This window comes from Neolamprologus multifasciatus, chromosome 1 (genome assembly GCF_963576455.1).
Source record: "Neolamprologus multifasciatus chromosome 1, fNeoMul1.2, whole genome shotgun sequence".
Taxonomy (NCBI): Eukaryota; Metazoa; Chordata; class Actinopteri; order Cichliformes; family Cichlidae; genus Neolamprologus; species Neolamprologus multifasciatus.
Genome location: NC_140439.1, coordinates 6183732 through 6207687, shown reverse-complemented (window position 1 = coordinate 6207687; position 23956 = coordinate 6183732). Strand labels below are relative to the sequence as shown.

General features: G+C 39.5%; 1 protein-coding gene and 2 long non-coding RNA genes across 5 annotated transcripts in view; all 3 read left to right on the top strand.

Moving 5' to 3' along the window:
- Window positions 1-23956, top strand: part of LOC146525206 (uncharacterized) — a 374600-nt gene that overhangs the window by 91185 nt on the left and 259459 nt on the right. The gene's annotated exons all lie outside the window — the stretch shown is intronic.
- The window catches only part of ano1a (anoctamin 1, calcium activated chloride channel a), a 52742-nt gene that overhangs the window by 26935 nt on the left and 1851 nt on the right, over window positions 1-23956 (top strand). For 2 of the 3 annotated variants that reach the window (XM_085165151.1, XM_085165133.1), the window contains exons 6-25: window positions 2202-2256; window positions 2468-2519; window positions 3164-3219; window positions 3882-3923; window positions 6523-6587; window positions 6827-6961; window positions 7500-7660; window positions 8249-8334; window positions 8932-8943; window positions 11648-11719; window positions 12462-12536; window positions 14254-14455; window positions 15657-15768; window positions 15939-15996; window positions 16264-16364; window positions 18079-18221; window positions 18647-18799; window positions 19718-19770; window positions 22472-22656; window positions 22828-22933. In XM_085165151.1, the coding sequence (XP_085021277.1) occupies window positions 2202-2256; window positions 2468-2519; window positions 3164-3219; window positions 3882-3923; window positions 6523-6587; window positions 6827-6961; window positions 7500-7660; window positions 8249-8334; window positions 8932-8943; window positions 11648-11719; window positions 12462-12536; window positions 14254-14455; window positions 15657-15768; window positions 15939-15996; window positions 16264-16364; window positions 18079-18221; window positions 18647-18799; window positions 19718-19770; window positions 22472-22656; window positions 22828-22933 (1924 nt within the window). The remainder of the gene's footprint in view (window positions 1-2201; window positions 2257-2467; window positions 2520-3163; window positions 3220-3881; window positions 3924-6522; window positions 6588-6826; window positions 6962-7499; window positions 7661-8248; window positions 8335-8931; window positions 8944-11647; window positions 11720-12461; window positions 12537-14253; window positions 14456-15656; window positions 15769-15938; window positions 15997-16263; window positions 16365-18078; window positions 18222-18646; window positions 18800-19717; window positions 19771-22471; window positions 22657-22827; window positions 22934-23956) is intronic. The other variant, XM_085165142.1, reaches the window with a different exon arrangement.
- On the top strand, window positions 3930-6425 carry LOC146525217 (uncharacterized). The gene is made up of 2 exons (XR_014875009.1): window positions 3930-4482; window positions 4530-6425. It is a non-coding gene; the product is annotated as an uncharacterized LOC146525217 (long non-coding RNA).

Sequence of the window (23956 nt, the reverse complement as noted above, 5' to 3'; positions counted from 1 at the left end):
CATGATGAGATTTGAGAAATAATTTGCTTTCGCTGTCGACATCACTGATGGAAGAGAAGACAATGAGTCCTTCCAAGCCTGGAGAAATACTTCTAGTCTGGAAGATCTCAGTGACGCTCTGCTTTTCTACAATTTCTTCTCAAGTTCAAGAGCTCCTCATTTAGCCAAGGCATAGGGTTCCTTTTTGACATTTCAACTTCCTTACGGGAGCAACAGAGTCCAGTAGTTCAAGAAGTGTATTATTAAGATTCACAGTCAAGGTGTCCACACATAACTCCTGGGGAATCTGGTATCTTCGTGTCTTTCTAGAAAGAGCCTAGAAACTCACTTTATGCTCAGTAGCAAATAGCAGTAAGATAAGAAGCTATAAGGCTGTTTCTGAACAAGTCTTAAATAACAATTTTCAGTACCTGCTGTACATTGAAACAGAGGCGATACAAAATGAAAATATAGGTTTTAGATTTATCAAGTGACCAAAAACTAATTTAAAATATGCTAATTGTGTTAATTTTAAACACCTTTAAAATGTGGATAATAAAGAAAGGAAGCTCGATGTAGTAGACTGTCCATTCAAAAACATTAAATAGTTGAATAAATGAGCAATGTGAGGTAATATGTTTTCATGGATTCTGAGTGTCCTCCGAGCGAAACAAGAACATTACTATCAGTTTTAGAACCAGAGAGAAGATGACTGCAAATCTGGAATCAGAGAAAAATAAATTCACAGGATAGACTTTGATATGTTGTTTTTCTAAACTGAACTGAAGTTGGAGCTGGCAACTTTACAACTTTATAACAGGAAAGCTGAAGCTTTCATCATGGTCAGGTTCGTATAGTGATCATCATCCATTTTCAAATAAAGCTAGTCTACAGCAAACACTTATTTTATCAGCACAATGAAAGAGAAATCGCAGAATAAACGATTTAGAATAACTTAGCTGCAAAGGCTTTATGTTCTCTCTATAAGTGAATTTGCTTTTAAAGTAATAAGAGAACACTGATGTCTTACAGTCATCCTGCTGCGATGTATGGAGGAGAGAGTGGGCAGTGAGCAGCTATATTTGGAGCTCTGACTAATAGCTTGCGAGAGATGTCCCTCCACATTTTCTCTGTTACTTAATGTTCAGCTCTGAAATCACTCTGACCTAAGCAACTTTCCCAGTTCTAATTACAAAATGTATCTTACAAATATTTCTGGCTTCATTAGAAATGCTTTTGATTCCTACACATCTCCACAGTTGTCTTGAACTAAATGATTTCCAAAGAAATGTTACGTTTCTTGGTATGAAACAAGAACAACATTCAACCAATGAAACTGCAGCTTTAGCATGTTAATGCTGACAGAGCTGATGGAACAAACAAGGGCAAACAACTACTATGAAAAACACAACTGCTGATTGACTACAATGATTCAAAATGACCAACAGAATATCACTGAGAGGCTGATAAACATCATAGAAAGAAGAACATGAGATGGGTGGAGTGCCTGATCTGATAAGAAACAGTTAATAATAATTAATCAATGAAAAAAAGCCAAAAGCTTTATTTAAATTGAGGGTTACCGAGGTAACATGGGTGTTGGAGCTATTTGTTCTTATTTTTTATTATTTTGAAATTAGTTAAAGTTTGTTGTTAGTTTACTTATATTTTGGGGTTTATTTAAAAGTTATTTGTTGGTTAATATTTTGTTTCAACGTTTGTTTGATGTTACTTTGTTAAATTAGTCAGGAAGAGCTGTAGGGCCATTTTGTTTTTCTATAAATAAAGAGACTGGTATAGGACCAGCATGCACTGGGGTGGGCCTATGTTTTTTTTTTTACCAGAGCAGGAGAAGCAGCAGGAAGTAACAAAAAAATGGATCTTGTTATTGCCAAACTGGATAAATAAACCATCAAAACGCAACTTTCAAGTTTGGACAGTGGACTTCTTTTGCCTGCGTACGAAATAGTCTCAGTGCAGCAGTGGCTTGTGGACTTTTAATTGTTGGATGTTTGGTTTGTCAAACAAAAGGAATTGCCACTACAATGGGGAATAGCTTTGTGGAATTCCTGTCTAATATTGGAATTATAACGGATTCACTCAATTCAGACTTCCTGTATGTTTTTCTTTTCCTGCATCTATTATATAGACGCACATTTCACAAACATGCCACAAGTGTTTCTTTGCATCTGTAACTCATCTGTGTTGTTTTCTTTTATCAGATTTGATCTCTCTGACAAGAACAAGTTCTTTGACAGCAAGACTCGGAGCTCCATAGTGAGTGTTTGTTTTAGTAGCTGGATGGTTGAAGAGTTAACCCTGTAGATATTGATTCAATTACATGTCAAAATAAAGAAATAATTGTTTGGCTTATGATTATAAGGTTCCCAGTTCCCTGCTTTGTTTTGTGTTAAATGTTCACTCCTCATCCTCACAGATGGAAACTGCATTATTGCTACAGTTTTCTTTCTTGTTGTTTAACGGTCAGGTCTACGAGGTACTGAAGAGGACAAAATGCATGAAACCCAAATATCCCTTGGGTAAGAAATCTGCCTTTCTGATATTAGGAATGACTCAATGTGCAATTAATCTCAGTCTCTCTGTGATTAGTCCCACAGGCCGAGAGCGGTCTGGACACATCATGTCCATTTTAACCATATCAGTACAACAGCTGAAATATTAGATGAACGTCAATAATCCCACAGAGGATTTTTGACTGTGTGAGAAACAGAAAAACTCCTTTATTCTAACACGAAAAAACAGCCTAACACAGTAAAACAATTTCTAAAGTCCACTTCTAGGTTTTAACAGCACCTGAAGAAAAATATTAAATTAAACTGGAAGAATATTAAATTAAGAATATAAAATGTAGCTGACGGTCACATAACTCAGAGGAAAGTCAGATTTGCACAACAAATGATAATAAAATTGTGACCACGGGCTCTGTTATTATCAGCAAAAGTGGCAGTGATCTGCACGACTGTACAAAACACAGAAACTCTGCAGGACAGCAGCTTTTATTTATGAGCGATTTACTAAACATGGTGATGATCAGAGCCGACTGTGACATTATACTGAAAACAAATCAAGGGCTTCAGATAACGAACTAATGGTTGATCACGCTGTGTGTGTGTGTGTGTGTGTGTTTCTGAGTTATAATTCTGTTAAATGTGCCTTCATGCAGGGCTCACCAGTCTGCTAGCTAATGGTGTGTACACATCTGCTTATCCCCTCCATGATGTGAGTATCACACTTTCTCTGCCGTGTTTGAGGCCGATGTTTATTCACCAAGATAATGATTACAGTCTGTGGGTTTCTGCTTGTACACTGTTATTTAAAAAGAAACAAAAACACTGTTTACATTTACTCTCAGCTCTCTGACCAGTTGTGATTTATTCAATGTGATTTTATGTATTTTTATGTAGCTCAGTTTAAGACAGTAATATTGTTTAATTGTGATGCTGTAATTGGGGAGGCTGTAGCTCAGGTGGTAGAGCAGGTCAGCTAATAACCAAAAGGTTGGTGGTTTGATCCCAGTCTGCTCCAGTCTGCACGCCAAATATTCCATGCTGCTCTCGGATGCATGTGGATGTCAGATAGGCAGCACTTAGAAACAGCACAGAAAAAGTGTTTGTGTGACTCGTGAATGCACAAGTTGTGTAAAGTGCTGTGTGTGTGTGTTTACTTCATGATGTATTGACTTTTAATTCCATGGTGTCTTTCTACTGATTTATTTTATATCTGCTGTGATTTTGTTGTTTAATTGCTTGTAAAATGTAAATAAATGTATTATTGTTGTTATTTTTACCAATATTCCTTTTTTAAATTTTAACCTGAAGTCAACATGAGAGGCTGTTAGTGGAAATGTGTCTAATCCTGAATATGAAACCTGTGTGTTACAGGGAGACATTGAAGGGCTGAGTGCAGAACCTAATGACAGGAAGGTAAGTAGAGAACACAAAAACAGTATTACACCAAAACATAGTCTATTAAAAAAGTCTCACTTATATTCAGCCTAAATTGACTGATGACTAAACGGTGACCCTATTTTTAACTGACAATGGAGTTTGGAAGCTATCGTGGAAGCTCAAGTAAAGTAGAAAAGCACTATGTAATAACTAATAACTAATAACTAATAACTAGTCCATTTAGCATCACAGATGCTGAATTAACTATCATGTATCTTGATGCACGCTCAATCTTCCAGGTAAGGAAATTACAAAAGGTTGATTCTGTTCATCTGGATGTTTTCAGAGAAACGTGTCGTCATCATCCAGGTGACTGCGTCAGTCTCAGCTGACTGCAGCTTTCCTCTGATGATTGCACATAAATGACACTTGATCAATAACCATGAGTACCATTCACAGAGAGTTGGGGAATGGCTCCAATCACAGCATGTAAGATGCTGAAAGATGTACAATTAGGCCCCCTGCTCGATTCAGAGATGGTCTCTTTTCACGTAAATGGCCTCCTCGACTCACCCTTACACCAGCGTTCCTCCCTGTACAGGATGTTACATCCTCATTGAAAGAGTGTCCACTGGCCTGTAGGTGTCATCCACATACCTGAATCAGTGACTTGGTTGTGTTCCTGGGTAGGAGAACATGGCCCTCTTTTCTACTTCTACTATGTACAAATTGGCCACGATGGGTGAAACTGGGGAGCCCATGGCACACCTGTGTTTCTGTCTGTAGCACTGACCCTGGTATGTGAAATAGGTGGAATGAAGACACCGTTCCAAGTCCAAACACACTTGATTGGTGCTGAGAGCGGGGTCATCCTGTAATCTCTTAACCCTTTAAAGCCGGTCGGAGCAGCACGCTCTGTTTTGCGTAACTATTTTTAAATCCCAGTAGCTCTGCAACCACGTGAGCTAGCGCAATAATTTTTTTGCATATGAAACTGGAGGAGTTGTACTTACATCTTATGCCATCAGCTTGTCCTCGGTCACAGTTTCCTTCCACATATAACTTTGCAAAAACTGCATAAAAAGCACTTGCAGCAACAAAAACATAATATTCCAGAAACACGCTTTGCCGATCCGATCAGCTGTTCGTAACACTTCCTACGTTGGAATAGACGTCAGCGTGAACTTTTGCATTACCGCCATTTGTAGGTTTTTTTTACCATCAGGGCCTCATGAGCCTATACTGGTGTTTTTAAAAGTTATCTTTGACTTTATGACTTTCTGTGTCGTTTCTGGGATGCTTAGGACTCATATTGCACTGCTGGAAATAGTTTATTTTGATGCAGATGCTGCTTTTTTGCAAATTTGCATTATAATATTTATTTTCGTTTTTCCTGCAGTGTATAAAAATTGGTGTATTTCAAAAATAAAACTATGAACACACTCAAAATAAATTTCCTGTGGTGGGAAACTATTTTGTGCAACTTTTTTGTATTTACAGTTTTGAGGGATAAGCCTCTTAAATTTCTCTAACTAGAAATATATGTTAAAAAAACAAAAACGATTTTAAATTTCTTTGTAGTTTATTGCACTTTTTTGCAATTTATGTAATTACTATGCACTTAATGCAGACATATTATTAAAATTTGGGCTATAATGGTTGTATTGATGTATAGCAACTTGAAATGCTCCCAAAAATGGCTCCACAGCATGTAAACATATAATATAAGCTCTGGTGGACTTGGTTCTATGGTAGGTCTTAAAAGCACTACGTCGACTGCTTCAGTGACTCGAACACAAGAGAGACGTAACATCATACAACACCATGGTTTCATCTGCCTCCATAATGACATCTCTCACCTTCTCAACAAAATCTGAAATGTTCTGGATGTAGTGTTCAGAGCTGCCCACCAGCGGGTTGAGGACTGAAGCCAGAAACTTGGAGATGTTATAGGTGACCGAGTGGATCACACAGACTATTGGTCTTAAAGGTGCACCCTGTTTATGTATCTTTGGTAAACCTTTCAGACTTGGTGTAGCTTCCCTCTGGTTATATTAGTGATCAAACAACTGACCTCACAGCCATTGTTCCTTCAGTGGGCTGGTTTCAGTCGTTGTGCAAATGTACTGTTTATAAGATTGAAACCTGCAGTCAGCTGAGACTGAAGACGTCACCTGATGATGATGAAACGTTTCTCCCACTGAAAACGTCCAGATGAACAGAATCAACCTTCTGGGCTGTCATGTGCTGTCCCTCTGCTAGAATTAGGAAATGAGAATGTGCAGAGCTAATGCAGTCAGCTGCTTTATGACTGCATCATATAGCAGTTGGGTGTGGATATGACTATATATGTGAATGGTTGTTTCTGTGTCAGCCATGTAATAGACTTCTGATCCCCGAACCCCCAATAATGAACGGATGGATGATTATGAAATCTGGAAACTTTTCTTTTGGCACAATAAATGTTATTGCATTAGGACATATAACGTGAAACTGATAAAGACTGATAAATCTGCAAAAAATACCCTCTAATTCTTTTTTATATACATATATATATATATATATATATATATATATATATATATATATATTTGTAGCATGTGATATATTTATGGAGTCGTGCTTCTGTTCACAGCTCCTGTACGAACAGTGGGCAAGCTACAGCGTTTTCTACAAGTACCAGCCCATTGGACTCATCAGGTGAGATCCATATCTGGCATAAAATTGCTGAGAGGAAATGCAGTTTGCAAAACCGCAATTTATTTGTCCTATGACTTTAAATTGAGGAAATTAATTTTAATCAGGAAGGTCTTGTAATTATGACTTTAATAGTGGCATACATGACCTATTTACATGGAATTAAGCTCAAATATTAAGGGATCACAGTTAATTTCGCAGTGATGGATTTGACAGTGTCCTCTGGATCTCCTCTCACCCAGGAAATATTTTGGGGAGAAGGTTGGACTGTATTTTGCCTGGTTGGGAGTCTACACACAGATGCTGATCCCTGCTGCCATCATCGGAGTAATTGTGTTTCTCTATGGCTGTGCTACTGTCGATGATAACATACCTAGGTACGCTGGACACGCTTTTTTATTGCCTTTATTGCAAGTGTCAGCTTGCTATGATTCCAATTTTGTCTAATACTCACCGCAGGTAGGTTACACTTTTGTGACCTTTTGACATTTGCATCACAAACGGAGTGAACAAATTTCTCACTCTCATGTCTTAATAACAAGAAGAACGTGGCCAGGAGTACAAGGTCTACAGTAAAGAGAGAGGTGGCCATGGAAAAGGCTTAGAGTGAGGTGTATGTGGAGCTAGAAGCTAAGAAACGAGAAAAGGACTTGGTAGGTAGATCAAGCCAGAGAGGGTGTGCAACAGATTTTAGGTTTGACAAAAATGGAAATGTGCTAAGAAATGACGGAAATGTGTTGAGAAGATGAACGAAGTAGAGGACTGTTGGAGGTGGAAAGGGTTAGTAAGGAAGGAGTGAGAGTAGGATGAAGAGTGCAGAGGAAGTACAGGAAGTTGGTCTCAGTAACAGACGGGAAGGTCTCTCCAACTTTTGGCTCAGATGATTCATTTCTGAAATCTATTCTTTTTTGTTAGCATGGAAATTTGTGATCCCAGAAACAATATTACCATGTGTCCACTGTGCGACCAAGCCTGCAGCTACTGGAAGCTGGTCACAGCATGTGGCACAGCCCGAGCCAGCCATCTGTTTGACAACGCAGCCACTGTGTTCTTCTCCGTCTTCATGGCTCTATGGGGTGAGTACATGTCCAAATATACAGGCAACAACCAGAAAATATGTAGACCACCAACAGATAAAGCTCGTGCAGCAAAGGATCGCTAAAACTACCAAATTCTGACTGTATTGACTGTAAAGGTTCTGAGTCATCAGGTCATCGTAGCTTAAGGAGCTGGAACATAAGACTGTTTGATCTGTGGAACCAGCACCTTTGTTTCAGGGCATTTCTAGTGTTGGCAGTTGCAAAGTCAAATACTGCCAGACTTTATATTTCATATTTTATATTAAGAAACATGAAAGGTGCAATCATACAGGTGGAGTCATCAGCTGTGAGCAATGTAACATCAGCACATTTTATTATGAACTTTATATTAATTAACAAAAAGCATTTGGAGGATTGTAAGATGTACATGATTTTAAAATATTTTTATAAATCCAGACTTTTTAAATAAAGGCACTGCCTGCTGTTGATTATGTACATTATGTAATAAAACTTACATAACCTTATATGAATAAATATAAAATGTTCATACTCTCTATATATACAGAAAATAGCCAGAAACGTGTTGCAGCTGGTGTCATGCGTTGAGTTTGTCTCATTGTGTAGCTGTTCTCTTCATGGAGCACTGGAAGAGGCGGCAGATGAGACTGAACTATGTCTGGGACCTCACAGGGTTTGGAGAGGAGGAGCAGGTGAGATGACCCCACATGGTTTAATGCACAGAGCATCATTGTTACCTGGTGTTAATTAGTAAATAGTGATAATGAATAATAAGTTTGCACTTTTTGCACAAGTTCTTTTTCTGTGCAAATATTACTGTACATCTTTTTAATGTTAATGTGCTCATTACATTTTTAGGACCACAATAACTACAAAACCTGCACAGTTTGTAGTTTACATGTGTGATGCAAGATGCTAGAAACACAAATGAAACTTGAAGTTTGTTGTTACAGTGCCACATGTTCCAGCTGATCTTTGCTCGGTTTAGAAAGTGCTTTGGTCAGAAATGAAAGCAGATGTGAAGGTTTAACGACACTCTTCTTCAAACAGAGACAAATATGGATATAAAGGATGCAGCTATCTTAAAAACACATTCCTACAGTAATAAGTAACATAAGATGAGGTTCCCACACAAACCTATAGGAGTGAATGTCTTTTAAATGATAATGTACACAGTACAATTCAGTACAATATCATATCATCATTATATTAAAAAACATGAAATGTGTTTAACTTGACACGTAAACTGATGTTGCTTTTATGTTTTATGTGTTTGGTTTATCTCACAGGGGGAACACAAGGTTTGACTTCTTTTTGTTACAGATCTGCTCTGAAACTACTTTTCTTCTCCTTTAAGGTGTCTAACAGTCTCCACGTGGTCTTTTTACCTGACTTTGTCTCTGTGGTTCAGTTGTGTTGTACATCTGGCTTGACTATCTGTTGAGGTTTGTTCTGAAGATGTGGTCTCGTTAATCAGGTGATCAATGCAGCAGTCCTGGCATTTCCAGGACTCATCGCTCTGAAGTTGTCTCACTTTTATCTTTTTTATCCAGTTTTTTTAACTTTTATTTTTAGTGGGAATAACTTGGAAATGACCACATTATGACATTCTTGTTTCTTCCTTGTCACCCTGCTATTACAATGTTATTACAGAGCTGTATTTCCATATTATTACCCCCAGTTTTGGCGCGCTTATTATCCTATTACGGTAATTTCATGGTAATAATACTCAACTGTAACTACTGTTGCTACCATTATATTACCTGCATATTAAGTGGTTATTACTTTAGAAGAAATGACCATATTATTACTGTTGTTACCCTACTATTACCCCTTTATTACCGAGCTGTAACAGCAAGTGCTGCCAATTCTTGACTTTTAATCTTCTGGAAATAAAAATCTCAAATGCAACGAGGATTCAACACCAGCAGGATTGTTTGGCCACATGTTTGATGTGTATTTAAAGTGGTTTAACAATTCATTGACTGAGACCTGAGATGAAGGAGCAACTAAGAGAAGCTGCTAGCTGAGCTTTGAGTTCAGAGATGCAGGTAGAAGCTTCTGAGAAGGAAATGGAGCCAAGCTATGAAACATAAAAAGCTTGTAATCAGACGAATTAAAGTAATTCAGTGTTGTTCATGAGATGCTGTAGCCCAGTACAAGGTCTGACTTTTCAAGATTAAATGTGTCGAACATGGTGATTAAAACGAGCAGTAAAGCTAGAAAAAGAAGAAAAAGAGCAAAGGTAATTATGTGTGGTTGTTATTACAAACGATAGCCATGCTAGGCATGAGTAGTTAGGGTGGCCTCTCTTTGTCAGCGGGACGTGGTCTCCCATCCTTTGGCAGGTGATGAAGAAAAATCAATGTTGTGAATAAAATACATCTTTGGGACCTCAAGTCAACAAAACAAACAAAGAACAAAACGTAGTAGAAAAACTAGAATCGGTGATAAATACAGCTGAAGGTTGTGATGGCTTGCATAAAAACCTGAGTTAGCTACTGAAACAGATTTATTAGGGCAGAAATGTCCACGTACAGTAAGGCAGAGTAAATGGTGGCGGTTCAGCAGGACCTTGTGAAACATGCTGAGGAGGATTGACTTCTAGGATAGGTCGTGCAAGGTTCAGGAATATTGCAATGCAAACGGCATGGTATCATTTGTGTAAGTGGTAAATATGGTATCATATATGGTGAATATGTTGATCCAAGTCTGCAGGTTATGGGCTTCAGTTAAAGCACCGGCCTCACAAGAAACCACAGGCTTAGGTCCACATAATACAGAATCATGAACTCTTTTAGGTCACGTTTAGCTCTGGTGGTGCCTCCGTGGTCATGTTGGCTGGTAGAATAATCTCATGTCAAATACATGTATTTTCTCCAAAATGGATCAAATAAAAAGTCTCAGTGGAAGCAAATAGATTCTTCATGTCGTCGACTTTCTGTAGTTCGTCAGTGTTGAAACTGCATATCGACACTGTGATCATGTGAAGCAGCTTCTGAATTAATGTTTGTTAAATATCTAGAAAAATGGTTACTTGAAAAAGTTCAAGTTATTTGTACCTGATCGGTCCTCATGAAAAACAGCCGTGTTCAGCACCCTGTAGACCAGCTCTGCTTCCTCAGCTGTACTGGACAACATTGTCCTTTTCCTATGTGGAAGCTTGCTCATGTTTCACTGAGCCTGTGTCTGTACACGAGCCTGACACATGCACCTTCAGGCCTCTGTCTAACCGTCAGCTCTGTTTTCTAGTGATGCAGTTTCTCTTTACGCACAGCTCCTCCTCCGCTGGGTACACACCATTCACCTCTGGCTGCACATCACATTAACATATAAACATGTATTTCTCACCATTAAAGGAACATTTCACCTCAGCTACACACATCACTATTACACAACCATTTAATTACATTTGTAAATTAAATGGTTAAGAGTTACAATCTGGAAGGAAAGAATAAAAATTGGGAACCAATATGATGTTTAAACTTTATGTAATACTTGTTTGTTCGTTTCTTTGGGGATTTTTGTTTTTTTTGGGGGGGATCCCAGAAATATAAGAAATCCCCAAAATACTGTCGTTTTAATGGGTGTTAATAAATCTCTAAATGAGCAGAAATATGATGGATTGATGCTTTCCACCTTAAAATTCTGTAACATGCCAAAATCGGCAGAACAACTACTGAATCTGTGCTTAACACACATGTTGTTGGGAAGCACCCTGACATCATTAACCCTAATTGGGCAGAAGTGTGCACTAAACTGCAGGCTGGTGTATTTCTTTCATGGTGAGATGATGCATATCTTCCTTTTCTTGTGCAGAGTTGTACAGGAGCCTAAACACCAAGTGCTTATTTTGCAAACCTTTTGCCACGATGCTGTTTAACTTCTATCTCCGTTCTGAATTCCAAATGGGATCTTCTCCTGCAAGTTTAACGTCTTGCACATTTAGTACTAATCAACAAAAAGCACCATCGATAAAAGTAACAAGCAAATGTTCTCTTCCAGGACCACAATCGAGCTGAGTACGAGTTCAGGGTCATGCAAAAGAAAGTGAAGCTGGAACATTCGGGCTTGACGGTAAAATTAAGTCAATTTTTTTCTGATTTTTCATGTTTCCGGTGCTTTATGAAAATATGGATGTTGGTTTAATCCTATTTTATTTACATAGACAGTTGCTGATTTAAAAATAGTGTTGGTTCAGTGGTTGTTGTCACATCACCTTTTCCCAAAGTTCAAATCGATGCTTGTTAGGTTAACTGGTTATTCTAAGTTGCCATTGGGTGTAGATATAAGCACATATGATAAAGCACTCTGTGCGAAATGGTCAGTGTGGGTTTAATGTCAATCACTATGTGATATGTTGTGTTCTGCTGTGTAATGACCTGCAGGCCACAGAGGTCCCTACATAGTGATGACTTTAATTTAACTGGTTTTCTGAGTACAGCCTGGTTTAATCTGATTGGTTGTTAATGATTTTGTTACAAAACTTAGCTTTTGAATAAAGATGAGGCTCAGAGTGTAAGATATCCTGAGCCCCCCAAAAACCCTTGTGTTATATCGAGGACACATGTTTTTCATCCTGTAAACATGGAGTCATCTCAGCATCTTGACCCAATTTCAAATGTGACGCTACAGCTGAAGGCAGAATTAACTCTGCTCCACTGCAGCCACTGATTTGTGTCGATGTTTGTTACATGTGCTTTGTGCAACTCTGTGACCAGCGTGTAAAGAGCTGCTACTGAAAGACCGAAATAAGGCCGTGGAGGGGGATTGCACATACTAACTGTGTGTGTGTGTGTGTGTGTGTGTGTGTGTTTAGGATGAAAAGGTGAAGCTGACATGTACAGATAGACTGCCTGCTTACATGACTACTGTGGTCATGATGGGTTTTATGGTGAGTATCAGTCGTCTCCCCAGTGAACAAAAACAGTTATTGGTCATTATTTTGTTGTTAAGTGGAAAGTGTCGAGTCCAGTCTTACGTGTTTTTCACCCTCACTGACCGTTGAGGATCCACTGACTGGTCCTAGGTGGTGAAAAGAGCTGAGGGGATTATACTGCTGTACTACTTATTGTAAAATGCATGAAGTTACACACTACTTACATGGTTAACGGTGTGATTTTTATATAGCACTTTATACAGCATGGCATGCAGACTGGAGCAGCCAGGGATCTTATGATTAGTAGATGACCTGCTCTGTCTGGTAGTGTGTTAGCGTTCTCTTCTGCCAATCTCAAAGAAACTGTAGACGTTTTACCTTTAGCACCACTTTCAGTCATTAATGCCTAAAGACAAATGGTAAATAAATGGTAAATGGCCTGTATTTGTATAGCGCTTTACTCGTCCCTAAGGACCCCAAAGCACTTTACACATTCAGTCATCCACACATTCACACACTGGTGATGGCAGCTACAGTGTAGCCACAGCCACCCTGGGGCGCACTGACAGAGGCGCCACCGGGCCCTCTGGCCAGCACCAGTAGGCGGTAGGTGAAGTGTCTTGCCCAAGGACACAACGACCAGGACAGACAGAGCCGGGGCTCAAACCGGCAACCTTCTGATTACAAGACAAACTGCCAACTCTTGAGCCGCGATCGCCCTTAATAAATGTGTCTTCTACAAAAAACTGGAATCAACTGAACATAAGCTGCTACTAAAATTTCATCAAGACTAATCTAAATGCTTCAATATGGTGGTTAGGTTAACTGGTGGTTTTAATTTGCCCCTCAATATGAGTTAGATAAAGCATGCAGAATAATCCACTATGTGCTTAGAATAGAATAGAATAGAATAGAATTCAACTTTATTGTTATTGCACATGTCACAAGTACAAGGCAACGAAATGCAGTTTGCATCCATCCAGAAAGTGCTTTAGACTTAATATAATACAGAATGGGTCTATTATGGTATGTTACAGTGTACACGTTATTAAGGTATGTTATGAATATGTTATAACTATATGTACAGGCTATGAACAGGATATAAATATGAAACTATACAGAAATATGTAAGTTATAAACAGTTGTAAACAGTTGTAAACAGTTGTAAACAGTTGTAAACAGTTGTAGAATTATAATTATTGTATTGTACAGAATGATTGTCTATACAGCATTTACAGTAGTGCAGTTATGTGGATAGTTTCTACAGAGGCTATAAAGTGCTGGTGGTTGTGAGTCGTGGTTCAGTGCATGTTATTATTGTGTGTATGAGGGTGCAGTTGTGCATTAGTTTGTTTTTGTCTGTTTTGTGGGTGTTCAGCTATAGGTGGTTGTGTGTGTTCAGTCCATGAGTTTAATGTGGGTCAGATGTCAGGAGGCGGAGCTTGAGAGTAAGACTAGAAAAGGGCCATCAAAAAGACCTGTGCATTCAGTTGTCACTAGAGAGAGTTTGATGTCAGGGTCCTTGGAAAGGGACTTGATCCCGTAGAACGCAGAGCGAAGATCATTCTCTGGTAAGTTGTTTTTTTTCTCACGGTGTTCACTGTGTGCAGCAGGTTCAGTAGCTGAAAGCTTTTTCTGACGCATTTAACCAGCATCTCATATGTTTGTGTGCCATCACAAAGATGAAGGTAACAGGAAAAACACACTAAATTCTGCCTCTCTTGTATCTTAGATAACTGTGACGTTTGTGATAGTCTTTGGAGTCATCCTGTACCGGATTAGCATCAGGGCAGCGCTGCACATGAGCAGCCACCCTGTAGTTCGGTATAATATCCGAGCCACAGTCAAAACCACTGCTGCCATCATCAACCTCATCATCATCATCATCTTGGATGAAATCTATGGCGCCATTGCCCGCTGGCTCACTAGACTGGGTGAGGCACATTTTGTTGGATTGATGTTCTTACCAAATATTATTTTCTTCCTACTGTCTGTAGAAGTATTTGTATAGCACACAAAAGGACTTTACAACACAAAGTGTCATAATGTGCAGGAAAGGACCCAAACGCAGGACTCTCAAAGACAGGACTTCACTCAAAAACTCCTCGTAAATAAAACTCTCAGAAACAAAACTCTGCACATAATATCTGAGCCACTAAACCGGAGTACAAGCCAAAGCACACAGAGGGTAGCAGCATTAACGACGTGACAGAGCAAAGAGAAACACAGGGCTTATCTACACAGAGGGATAATCAGGGAATGGGACACAGGAGACACAGCTGGGAGGAATTAGGGCTAACGAGACAGGGGGAAGGAAAACATAAGACATGGACCTTCAAAGTAAAACAGGAAACAAATAACAAAGACGCAGACTTGAACTAAATCTAGAATAATAATAATCAAAACAGCTAAAGAATCAGAACAAAAATGCTAATACAGAAAAACACCAAAATATAAGACACAGGAAATGCTGGATCAAAATGACCAAGAACCATGACACAGTCTTTCTTTTTATCCGTCCTTTTAATTTGATTATCTGAAGTAGTTCGTGGTGGCAGGCGGGTATTCCTGGTACCCTTTTCTCCAGCAGTGTTTTCATTAATCCTGGGCGCAAATACCAATCCCCTTCCAGACCACATGAGAGATAATAAAGAGAATTATGGGTCTTCTCTTAGTTTGGTGTGCATGGTAAACTTGCCCAAATCTAGCCATTATGGACATGCAACAATTACTCTGAGCTGCCTTAAAGGTTCTCTAAGCCTGAGCGCCACCTTAATGAGGCGAAACGTTGTAGCGTCTCGTGTCCATGATATCTTTCTTTCAGACGTTACCTCGAGCTTGTGGCCAAACGTTAGAATATCTTCAGCTCAACAGTCTAGAACAACAGCAGCATTCGTGCAGATGTTATTCCACCTTCTCATTGTTTGTTTAGACATCTTTAAACTTGCTCGGGGCTACAACAGCCCCCACAAATGTGGAAACCATAGAAAGCCGAGGATGTCTCATTGACAGTGCAGCATTAGTCCTGTAGAGTGCATAAATGGTGCTTGACGTAGCAATCTCAGACTAATGTCCCTGACAGAGGACAGGAACGGCGTCTTAGGAGAATCTAACACATCGACTGTGCTTTTTCAGAGGTTCCAAAGACGGACAAGAGCTTTGAGGAACGCCTCATCTTTAAGACTTTTATCCTGAAGTTCGTCAATGCCTTCACACCCATTGTCTACTTGGCCTTTTTCAGGGGCAGGTAAAACAACAGTTTCACACATAATTTAGTTTCATTTTAGTCAAACTAAACTGGACACAACTTTATCCAACTCACTGTTGTCTGAAGATGTTTTGCTGGAAGAAGAAACATGATGATTCTGTACAGTCAGTGCTTTCTTTGTCAGACTGTGACTGTGGTTTGTTTTATAGGCTTGTTGGGAGGCCTGGAAACTACCTGTATGTTGTTGGGTCTTACAGGATGGAAGAGGTAAACTTTACATATGCTCAAGAGAAGAGAAGAGAGAGGGAGGGAGTCAGTTAGTTGTCTTCAGATAACAATCAACAGCTAGATTAGATGATGCTTTATGATAAGAGCACACAGTCACGTTTATTTTAGTTTAATTCTCATATAAAGATTAAGGGAAAAAAATCCTAGTAACTAATAGTAAGTTCAGTTTTACATTTCTTTCCTCAAATGGTCTGTTTATGTTTCACTGTTGTCTATCTCTACACTTGTTCACCGTCTCTCCTACAGTGTGCCCATGCAGGTTGCCTCATGGAGCTGTGCATTCAGCTGTGCATCACTATGCTGGGCAAACAGCTCATCCAGAACAACTTGTTTGAGATCGGCTTACCGTGAGTGCAACACAGAGACTGCAGCTCAGAAACACACGTGAACACAAATTCAATTCAATTCAATTTTATTTATATAGCGCCAAATCACAACAAAAGTCGCCTCAAGGCGCTTCATAGATACAGAGAAAAACCCAACAATCATATGACCCCCTTTGAGCAGCACTTTGGCGACAGTGGGAAGGAAAAACTCCCTTTTAACAGGAAGAAACCTCCAGCAGAACCAGGCTCAGGGAGGGGCGGGGCCATCTGCTGTGATTGGTTGGGGTGAGAGAAGGAAGACAGGATAAAAGACATGCTGTGGAAGAGAGACAGAGGTTAATAACAGATATGATTCAATACAGAGAGGTCAGTTAATACATAGTGAGTGAGAAAGGTGACTGGAAAGGAAAAACTCAATGCATCATGGGAATCCCCCGGCAGCCTACATCTATTGCAGCATAACTAAGGGAGGATTCAGGGTCACCTGGTCCAGCCCTAACTATATGCTTTAGCAAAAAGGAAAGTTTGAAGCCTAATCTTGAAAGTAGAGATAGTGTCTGTCTCCTGAATCCAAACTGGAAGCTGGTTCCACAGAAGAGGGGCCTGAAAACTGAAGGCTCTCCCTCCCATTCTACTTTTAAATACTCTAGGAACAACAAGTAGGCCTGCAGAGCGGGAGCGAAGTGCTCTAATAGGGTGATATGGTACTACAAGGTCATTAAGATAAGATGGGGCCTGATTATTTAAGACCTCAAGTCACTTGAACACAAATTGAATGAGGGATCATCATTTTATTGTCACATTACATGTGCTGATACACTGGTACAGCACACATGAGTGTGTGCAAGCTTCACAAGCAGCAGTGGTGTGCATAGATCCCACTGTGTGGCTTCAGTAAGTCACAGAACACACAGTGCACACCCACTCAGTTATGTGTATGTCTGAGGATACTGCTCGTCTAGTTTCATCCACATTTCCCTGGAAACCAGACGGCACCTCGCTGACCTGTCAGCCTGTAGCCTGCTCAGCCTTTCTGTGTGCTTACACTGTGACTGAGGTTCTTCCAGCAGTATTAGACATCCTAACAATTAAGAACTCAAGAATTTGAAGAATTTACCACTGATCGTAGTCGTAGTGTTCATAATCGAGTTCCTGTATTTGTCCAAATGTGGTTAATAATTTCCCACATTTTGGGATACATAATCCATTAAGTTAAGGAGAAATCTACAACAACAAAAATCAAAGATGCGCATGCATTTGCACGATAACACTTTAAAAACTGAGTGATGCGTCTGATTCTACTAAATTGGAAACAAAAGGTTCCTCCTACCACATCAGCGTTAATACAAGATGTATTGAGACACTTGCAGCTGGAAAGAATTAAACTCCTACTAAAGGGGAGGAATTCCCTTCAACCTGGCAACCTTTTATAGATTTCTTCAATACTGTACAGATATAAATGATCACTGAGCCTCATTGGTAGTTCGATAAATAGCATCCTCTGTCCAACGTTCTTTCGTTGTTTGTTGTTGTTGTTTTTGTTTTGTTTTGTTTTTTACTTTGTTTAATTTTTATTGTATATATGTAATCATTTATATTTGAATCTTAGTTGCCTTTATGATAAAGAACACTGGAAAACCAAATAAAGACATTTGAGAAAAAAAAAAACAAAAACTGAGTGATGCTTTTACAAATCTCATTGTTTAATTTCTTTATGTGTTGTTGGGATTTGCAGGAAGCTGAAAAAAATGCTCCGCGAGAGGAAGTCAGAGATGGTTTCCATTCAAGAGCCGGTGGTGCATAAAACTCTGAAACGCTACGAGAAGGACCAGCTCCTGGGTCCATTTGTTGGCCTCAATCCAGAGTACATGGAAATGAGTAAATCACAGTTTCATCACTTTTGTTAATCGTGTTGTTAGTAAATAAATAAATCACCTGGTTTGCACTAAACGCATTTAAAGAGCAGTGGTGGACGAAGACGAGCGAAGCAAATAAAAAGTTTGTTTCTGATTAAGATCAAAATGCAGTCACAAGAAACTCAGTGATGATTTTAAGCCAGAATCTTGGCACAAACAACATGTAGTGATTTAAACATGGCGTGCTTAAACAGAAACAGGTTTTCACAGCCGTACACCGGATCAAAATTGGCTTTCTTTTCATTTTGAAAGAAATCCTGAAGGAATGTTTTTATCATGCTTATTTATAGATGTTAAAATAGTTTCCTGTATTAATTTTCTTTCACCCAGTCGAGGATGAATCATTGCTGAATGCTGTTCTCTTTGTCTGTTTCCCTTTTCCTTCAGTAATCCAGTTTGGGATGGTGACTCTGTTCGTGGCCTCCTTCCCTCTGGCGCCTCTCTTTGCTCTTCTGAATAACATCATTGAAATTCGTCTGGATGCTAAGAAGTTTGTTACGGAGCTTCGCAGGCCTATTGCAGCTAAAGCCAAAGACATCGGTTCGTTTCTTTTATCCCTTTGTGAGATTAAACCCTCACATAGTATTTATCACATCTGCTGTTAAGAAATGTTTTACTAATGTTACAAAAATATAAACCCAGCACAAAAAATGCACACAGACTTAAAACAGCACACAAAAGCAACACATTGCATCTGCTAATAGTGCTCGTTTGTGTATTTTACTAAATTAGCTCTCTGTTATTCAGACTTTAAGAAAATGTGCCCTAAGACGTCTTCAACAGCATTTCTTTCATTTGGGTGAAAGAGGTGAATTTGCAGTACTCTGTGTCCCAACACAATGAAACTAAATACATGTGTCCTTACCCTGATGCCCATCTGTCTTTGGAGGTGGCCCATCCCATGAACTTCCTGTTAAAGGGGGTTTTCCTTCCCATTGTTGCCAAGTGTGCACTCAAAGGGGATCATCTCATTGTTGATGTTTCCTCTCTGTTATTGTGAGCTCTATAGCTTACAATATGAAGAGCCTCAAGCTGACTGTCCTCGTGGTTTGAGGCTATATGAATAAAATACATTTCAATTGATTTCAAATTAAATGTATGACTCTCACGGTAGGCAAACACATAAAACTAAGGACTGCTATATGTGCCATTCTAGTAGCTGCTGTAAGGAAAAAGACAGTTGAAGGTGGACGTGAATTTGCTCTGCTTACAGCTGAACTACTCTCCAGCAAACCTGTTATGAAGCTAACATTGTGTAGAGTTATATGCTGCAAGACTGAAATCTCTGAAAGCTGATGTTCTTCACGTAGAGAAGTTAAGTGACACGATTAAGTAGCTTCATCTCAGTTTGCAGTGGTGTTTACAACATGCAGAGAACCAGTGAGTTGTAGTGCAAACTCGTGTGCATGTCAGAGCTGCTGTTTTCTCATGAATAACGGCTCTTCTGTCTTTCTGCAGGTATCTGGTACAACCTCTTGAGGGGCCTCAGCAAGGTAGCAGTCATTGTCAACGTAAGTCTCATCAGCAATGGTTATGGTTGTACAGTGCCAGTATAAAAACAATGCTAGGCTGTCCTGGAAAACGATTTTCACTCAGTCAGGACTGTGTAGACTACACTAGTACATTGTCTTGGTAAATCTGGGCTCATCCAAAACCCCGAGGACTTTGATAGTGATAAGTGCAGATGTCTACTACACATCCAGTAAACACCGACAACACTTTACACAGCAGAAAAGGAAGAGATCAGCTTTAAATATAAACACCACTGGCAGAATTAAACTTGCTGGTTTGGTGAGGCCAAATTTCATTTTAATTAAAAGCACATCATATGCTTATGAATTGAGTAATGTAATGAAATCCAGTTACATCAATCAGAAGACTCTAATATTAATAATGAATCGCTGCCAAAACAATGTCAGACTCTAGTTTTCTTTGGTCCCCAGTCGGACCAGGAGTGACATGTTTCGCCACATTATAACTCTCCAAACTCAAAACTCTCTTAAAGCAGATGACTCGTAATCTGGAGAGGAAATGGCGTGTCACAAATTTAGAGGATCATCATTTAGCCTGGAGAAATAGTTTGTTGCTTTATAAGAAAGCCCTCTGCAAAGCCAGAACAGCTTACTACTCATCACTGATTGAAGAAAATAAGAACAACCCCAGGTTTCTCTTCAGCTCTGTAGCCAGGCTGACAAACAGTCAGAGCTCTTTTGAGCCAACCATCCCTTTAACGTTAACTAGTGATGACTTCATGAACTTCTTCACTAATAAAGTTTAAACCAGTACCATTTATATTAATTTAGAGTCTTTTCCTCCAATCGATCTTTCTGAGTTAACTTCAATAATTACTTCCTCCAAACCATCAACGTGTCTTTTAGACCCCATTCCTACAAAACTGCTCAAAGAAGTCCTGCCATTGATTAATTCTTCGATCTTAAATATGATCAACCTATCTCTAATAATCAGCTATGTACCACAGGCCTTCAAGGTGGCTGCAGTTAAACCTTTACTCAAAAAGCATCTCTAGACCCAGCAGTCTTAGCTAATTATAGGCCAATCTCCAACCTTCCTTTCATATCAAAAATCCTTGAAAGAGTAGTTGTCAAACAGCTAACAGATCATCTGCAGAGGAATGGTTTATTTGAAAAGTTTCAGTCAGGTTTCAGAGCTCATCACAGCACAGAAACAGCTTTAGTGAAGGTTACAAATGATCTTCTTATGGCCTCTGACAGTGGACTCATCTCTGTGCTTGTCCTTCTTGACCTTAGTGCAGCATTCGATACTGTCGACCATAATATTCTATTAGAGCGATTAGAACATGCTGTAGGTATTACAGGTATTGCACTGCAGTGGTTTGTATCATATCTATCTAATAGACTCCAATTTGTGCATGTAAATGGAGAGTCCTCTTCACACACTGAGGTTAATTATGGAGTTCCACAGGGTTCAGTGCTAGGACCAATTCTGTTTACATTATACATGCTTCCCCTAGGCAGCATCATTAGAAGACATAGCATACATTTTCACTGCTATGCAGATGACACCCAGCTCTATCTGTCCATGAAGCCAGATAACACACACCAATTAGTTAAACTGCAGGAATGTCTTAAAGACATAAAGACTTGGATGGCCACTAACTTTCTGCTTCTTAACTCAGATAAAACTGAGGTCATTGTACTCGGCGCTGAAAAGCTTAGAAATATGGTATCTAACCAGATTCTTACTCTGGATGGCATTACCTTGGCCTCCAGTAACACTGTGAGGAACCTTGGAGTCATTTTTGACCAGGATATGTCCTTCAACGCACATATTAAACAAATATGTAAGACTGCGTTCTTCCATTTGCGCAACATCTCTAAAATTAGAAATATCCTGTCTCAGAGTGACGCTGAAAAACTAGTTCATGCATTTATTACTTCCAGGCTGGACTACTGCAATTCATTATTATCAGGATGTCCAAAAAACTCACTGAAAAGCCTTCAGTTAATCCAAAATGCTGCAGCAAGAGTCCTGACAGGGACTAGAAAGAGAGAGCATATTTCTCCTGTTTTGGCTTCCCTTCATTGGCTTCCTGTTAAATCCAGAATTGAATTCAAAATCCTGCTCCTCACATACAAGGTCTTAAATAATCAGGCCCCATCTTATCTTAATGACCTTGTAGTACCATATCACCCTATTAGAGCACTTCGCTCTCGCTCTGCAGGCCTACTTGTTGTTCCTAGAGTATTTAAAAGTAGAATGGGAGGGAGAGCCTTCAGTTTTCAGGCCCCTCTTCTGTGGAACCAGCTTCCAGTTTGGATTCAGGAGACAGACACTATCTCTACTTTTAAGATTAGGCTTCAAACTTTCCTTTTTGCTAAAGCATATAGTTAGGGCTGGACCAGGTGACCCTGAATCCTCCCTTAGTTACTCTGCAGTGGGTCTAGGCTGCTGAGAGATTCCCATGGTGCACTGGGTGTTTCTTCTTCAGTCACCTTTCTGCTTTCAATCATTTGTTATCATTAATCTCTGGCTCTCTTCCACAGCATGTCTTCGTCTTGTCTTCCTCCCCTCACAGGTGGCGACTCCTGCCTGAGCTTGTTTATTTTTTTGTTAAAGAAAGTTCTTACTTCTCACTGTCACCTAAATGTTTTCTTGTAAGGGTTCATATGATTGTTGTTGTTTTGAGTTGCTGCTATATAAAGAAACTGAATTGAACTTTTTGTCTTGCAGGCCTTCGTCATCGCGTTCACCTCTGACTTCATCCCTCGGCTTGTCTACCAACACGTGTACAGTCCTGACGGCACCTTGCACGGCTTTGTCAATCACACTTTGTCATACTTTAATGTCACCGACTTCGATCCAGGCACAGAACCTCTGCAGCCAATGCACCTGGGCTACAAGGTGTCAGTGTGCAGGTAAGGTTTTGCTTTAGGGTCTGGAGACAGAAGCTGCTAAAGTCATCAGACGATATTCATATAGTGAATACTCAATATATCCAAACATATTCACATTTCTCATTTATCTATTATAAAAGCACAACAACAGTTTGAATAAACTTTATGTAAAAATGCTTTTTTGTCTTCTAGATACAAAGACTACAGAGATGCTCCCTGGTCCAGCACGAAATATGAACTTTCCAAGGAATTCTGGGCCATCCTAGCAGCTCGTCTCGCCTTCGTCATCGTTTTTCAGGTTCGAAACAACGCACAGATAAGATCACACAAAGCAAACAAACCATTTATCATTTAGTTTATTTCATGAAATCATCTGAACATAGCCTGTGACATCTCATTTTCCTAACCTGCTGTTTCACAGCCTTGAGTCCAGAGTACTCTTCAGTCATTAGTATAAAAACAGGAAGTCGAGTTCTACAGTTGACTTATTGAGGTAGCTGTAATTCAGGAGTTAGAGCATATTAATCAGAAGGTCGATCCCTGACTGCTCCAGTCTGCATACAAGTTCCTCTCCAACGTGTCCATCAGAGTCTGAAACGTGTGAATGTTCGATAGAAAGCCATCAAGCATAGAAAAGGGTGTAAGGGTGCAAACCTGTATGAGTAAGTGTGAATGAGACGTGTTGTATAAAGCACGTTGAGTGTAGAAAAGCACTATATCAGGACTTTAAGTGATTAGGTGATGAACCTGCTTCCAGGTCCAAACTACTCTACATTTATTAACCTGTTTTCATGGATGTCTCATGTTAAACTTCATTGTTACACCTGACAGAGCAGCACTGATCATTTTATTAAAGATGAAAGAATTTACAGGTTTTAGCTCAGTGATGCTGCAGTAGTCGTTAGACTGAAGCGGACCTGAAGCGAATATTTGGACCCGGAAACGTCTGATGACGTCAAAGGACTGGATAAGAACCAGTCAGTTTATTCCTTTAACCTCCTGAGACCCGAACTCTTCCACGGCAGCATTTTTAATTTCCCTTTGATATTTGGGCTGATTGGGACCCGATGAATGTAAAAAGAAAGAATTACCTGATTTTGGGGTTTTTTACCTGATTTTTGTTTCTAAGAAAAATCAGTTTTGATAGAACAGCAGCAGAATAAAGTCCTTGTGAGTGGATATCAGGCCCTTGTAGAACAAAATTAAGTATTTTGGTCTAAATAACCCAAACTGTGACGTCCACACATGTGGACGCAGGTCCTAGGAGGTTAAACATAATGTTGAGTCTACACAGATATGAGCATCTATCTGGCCATCATCA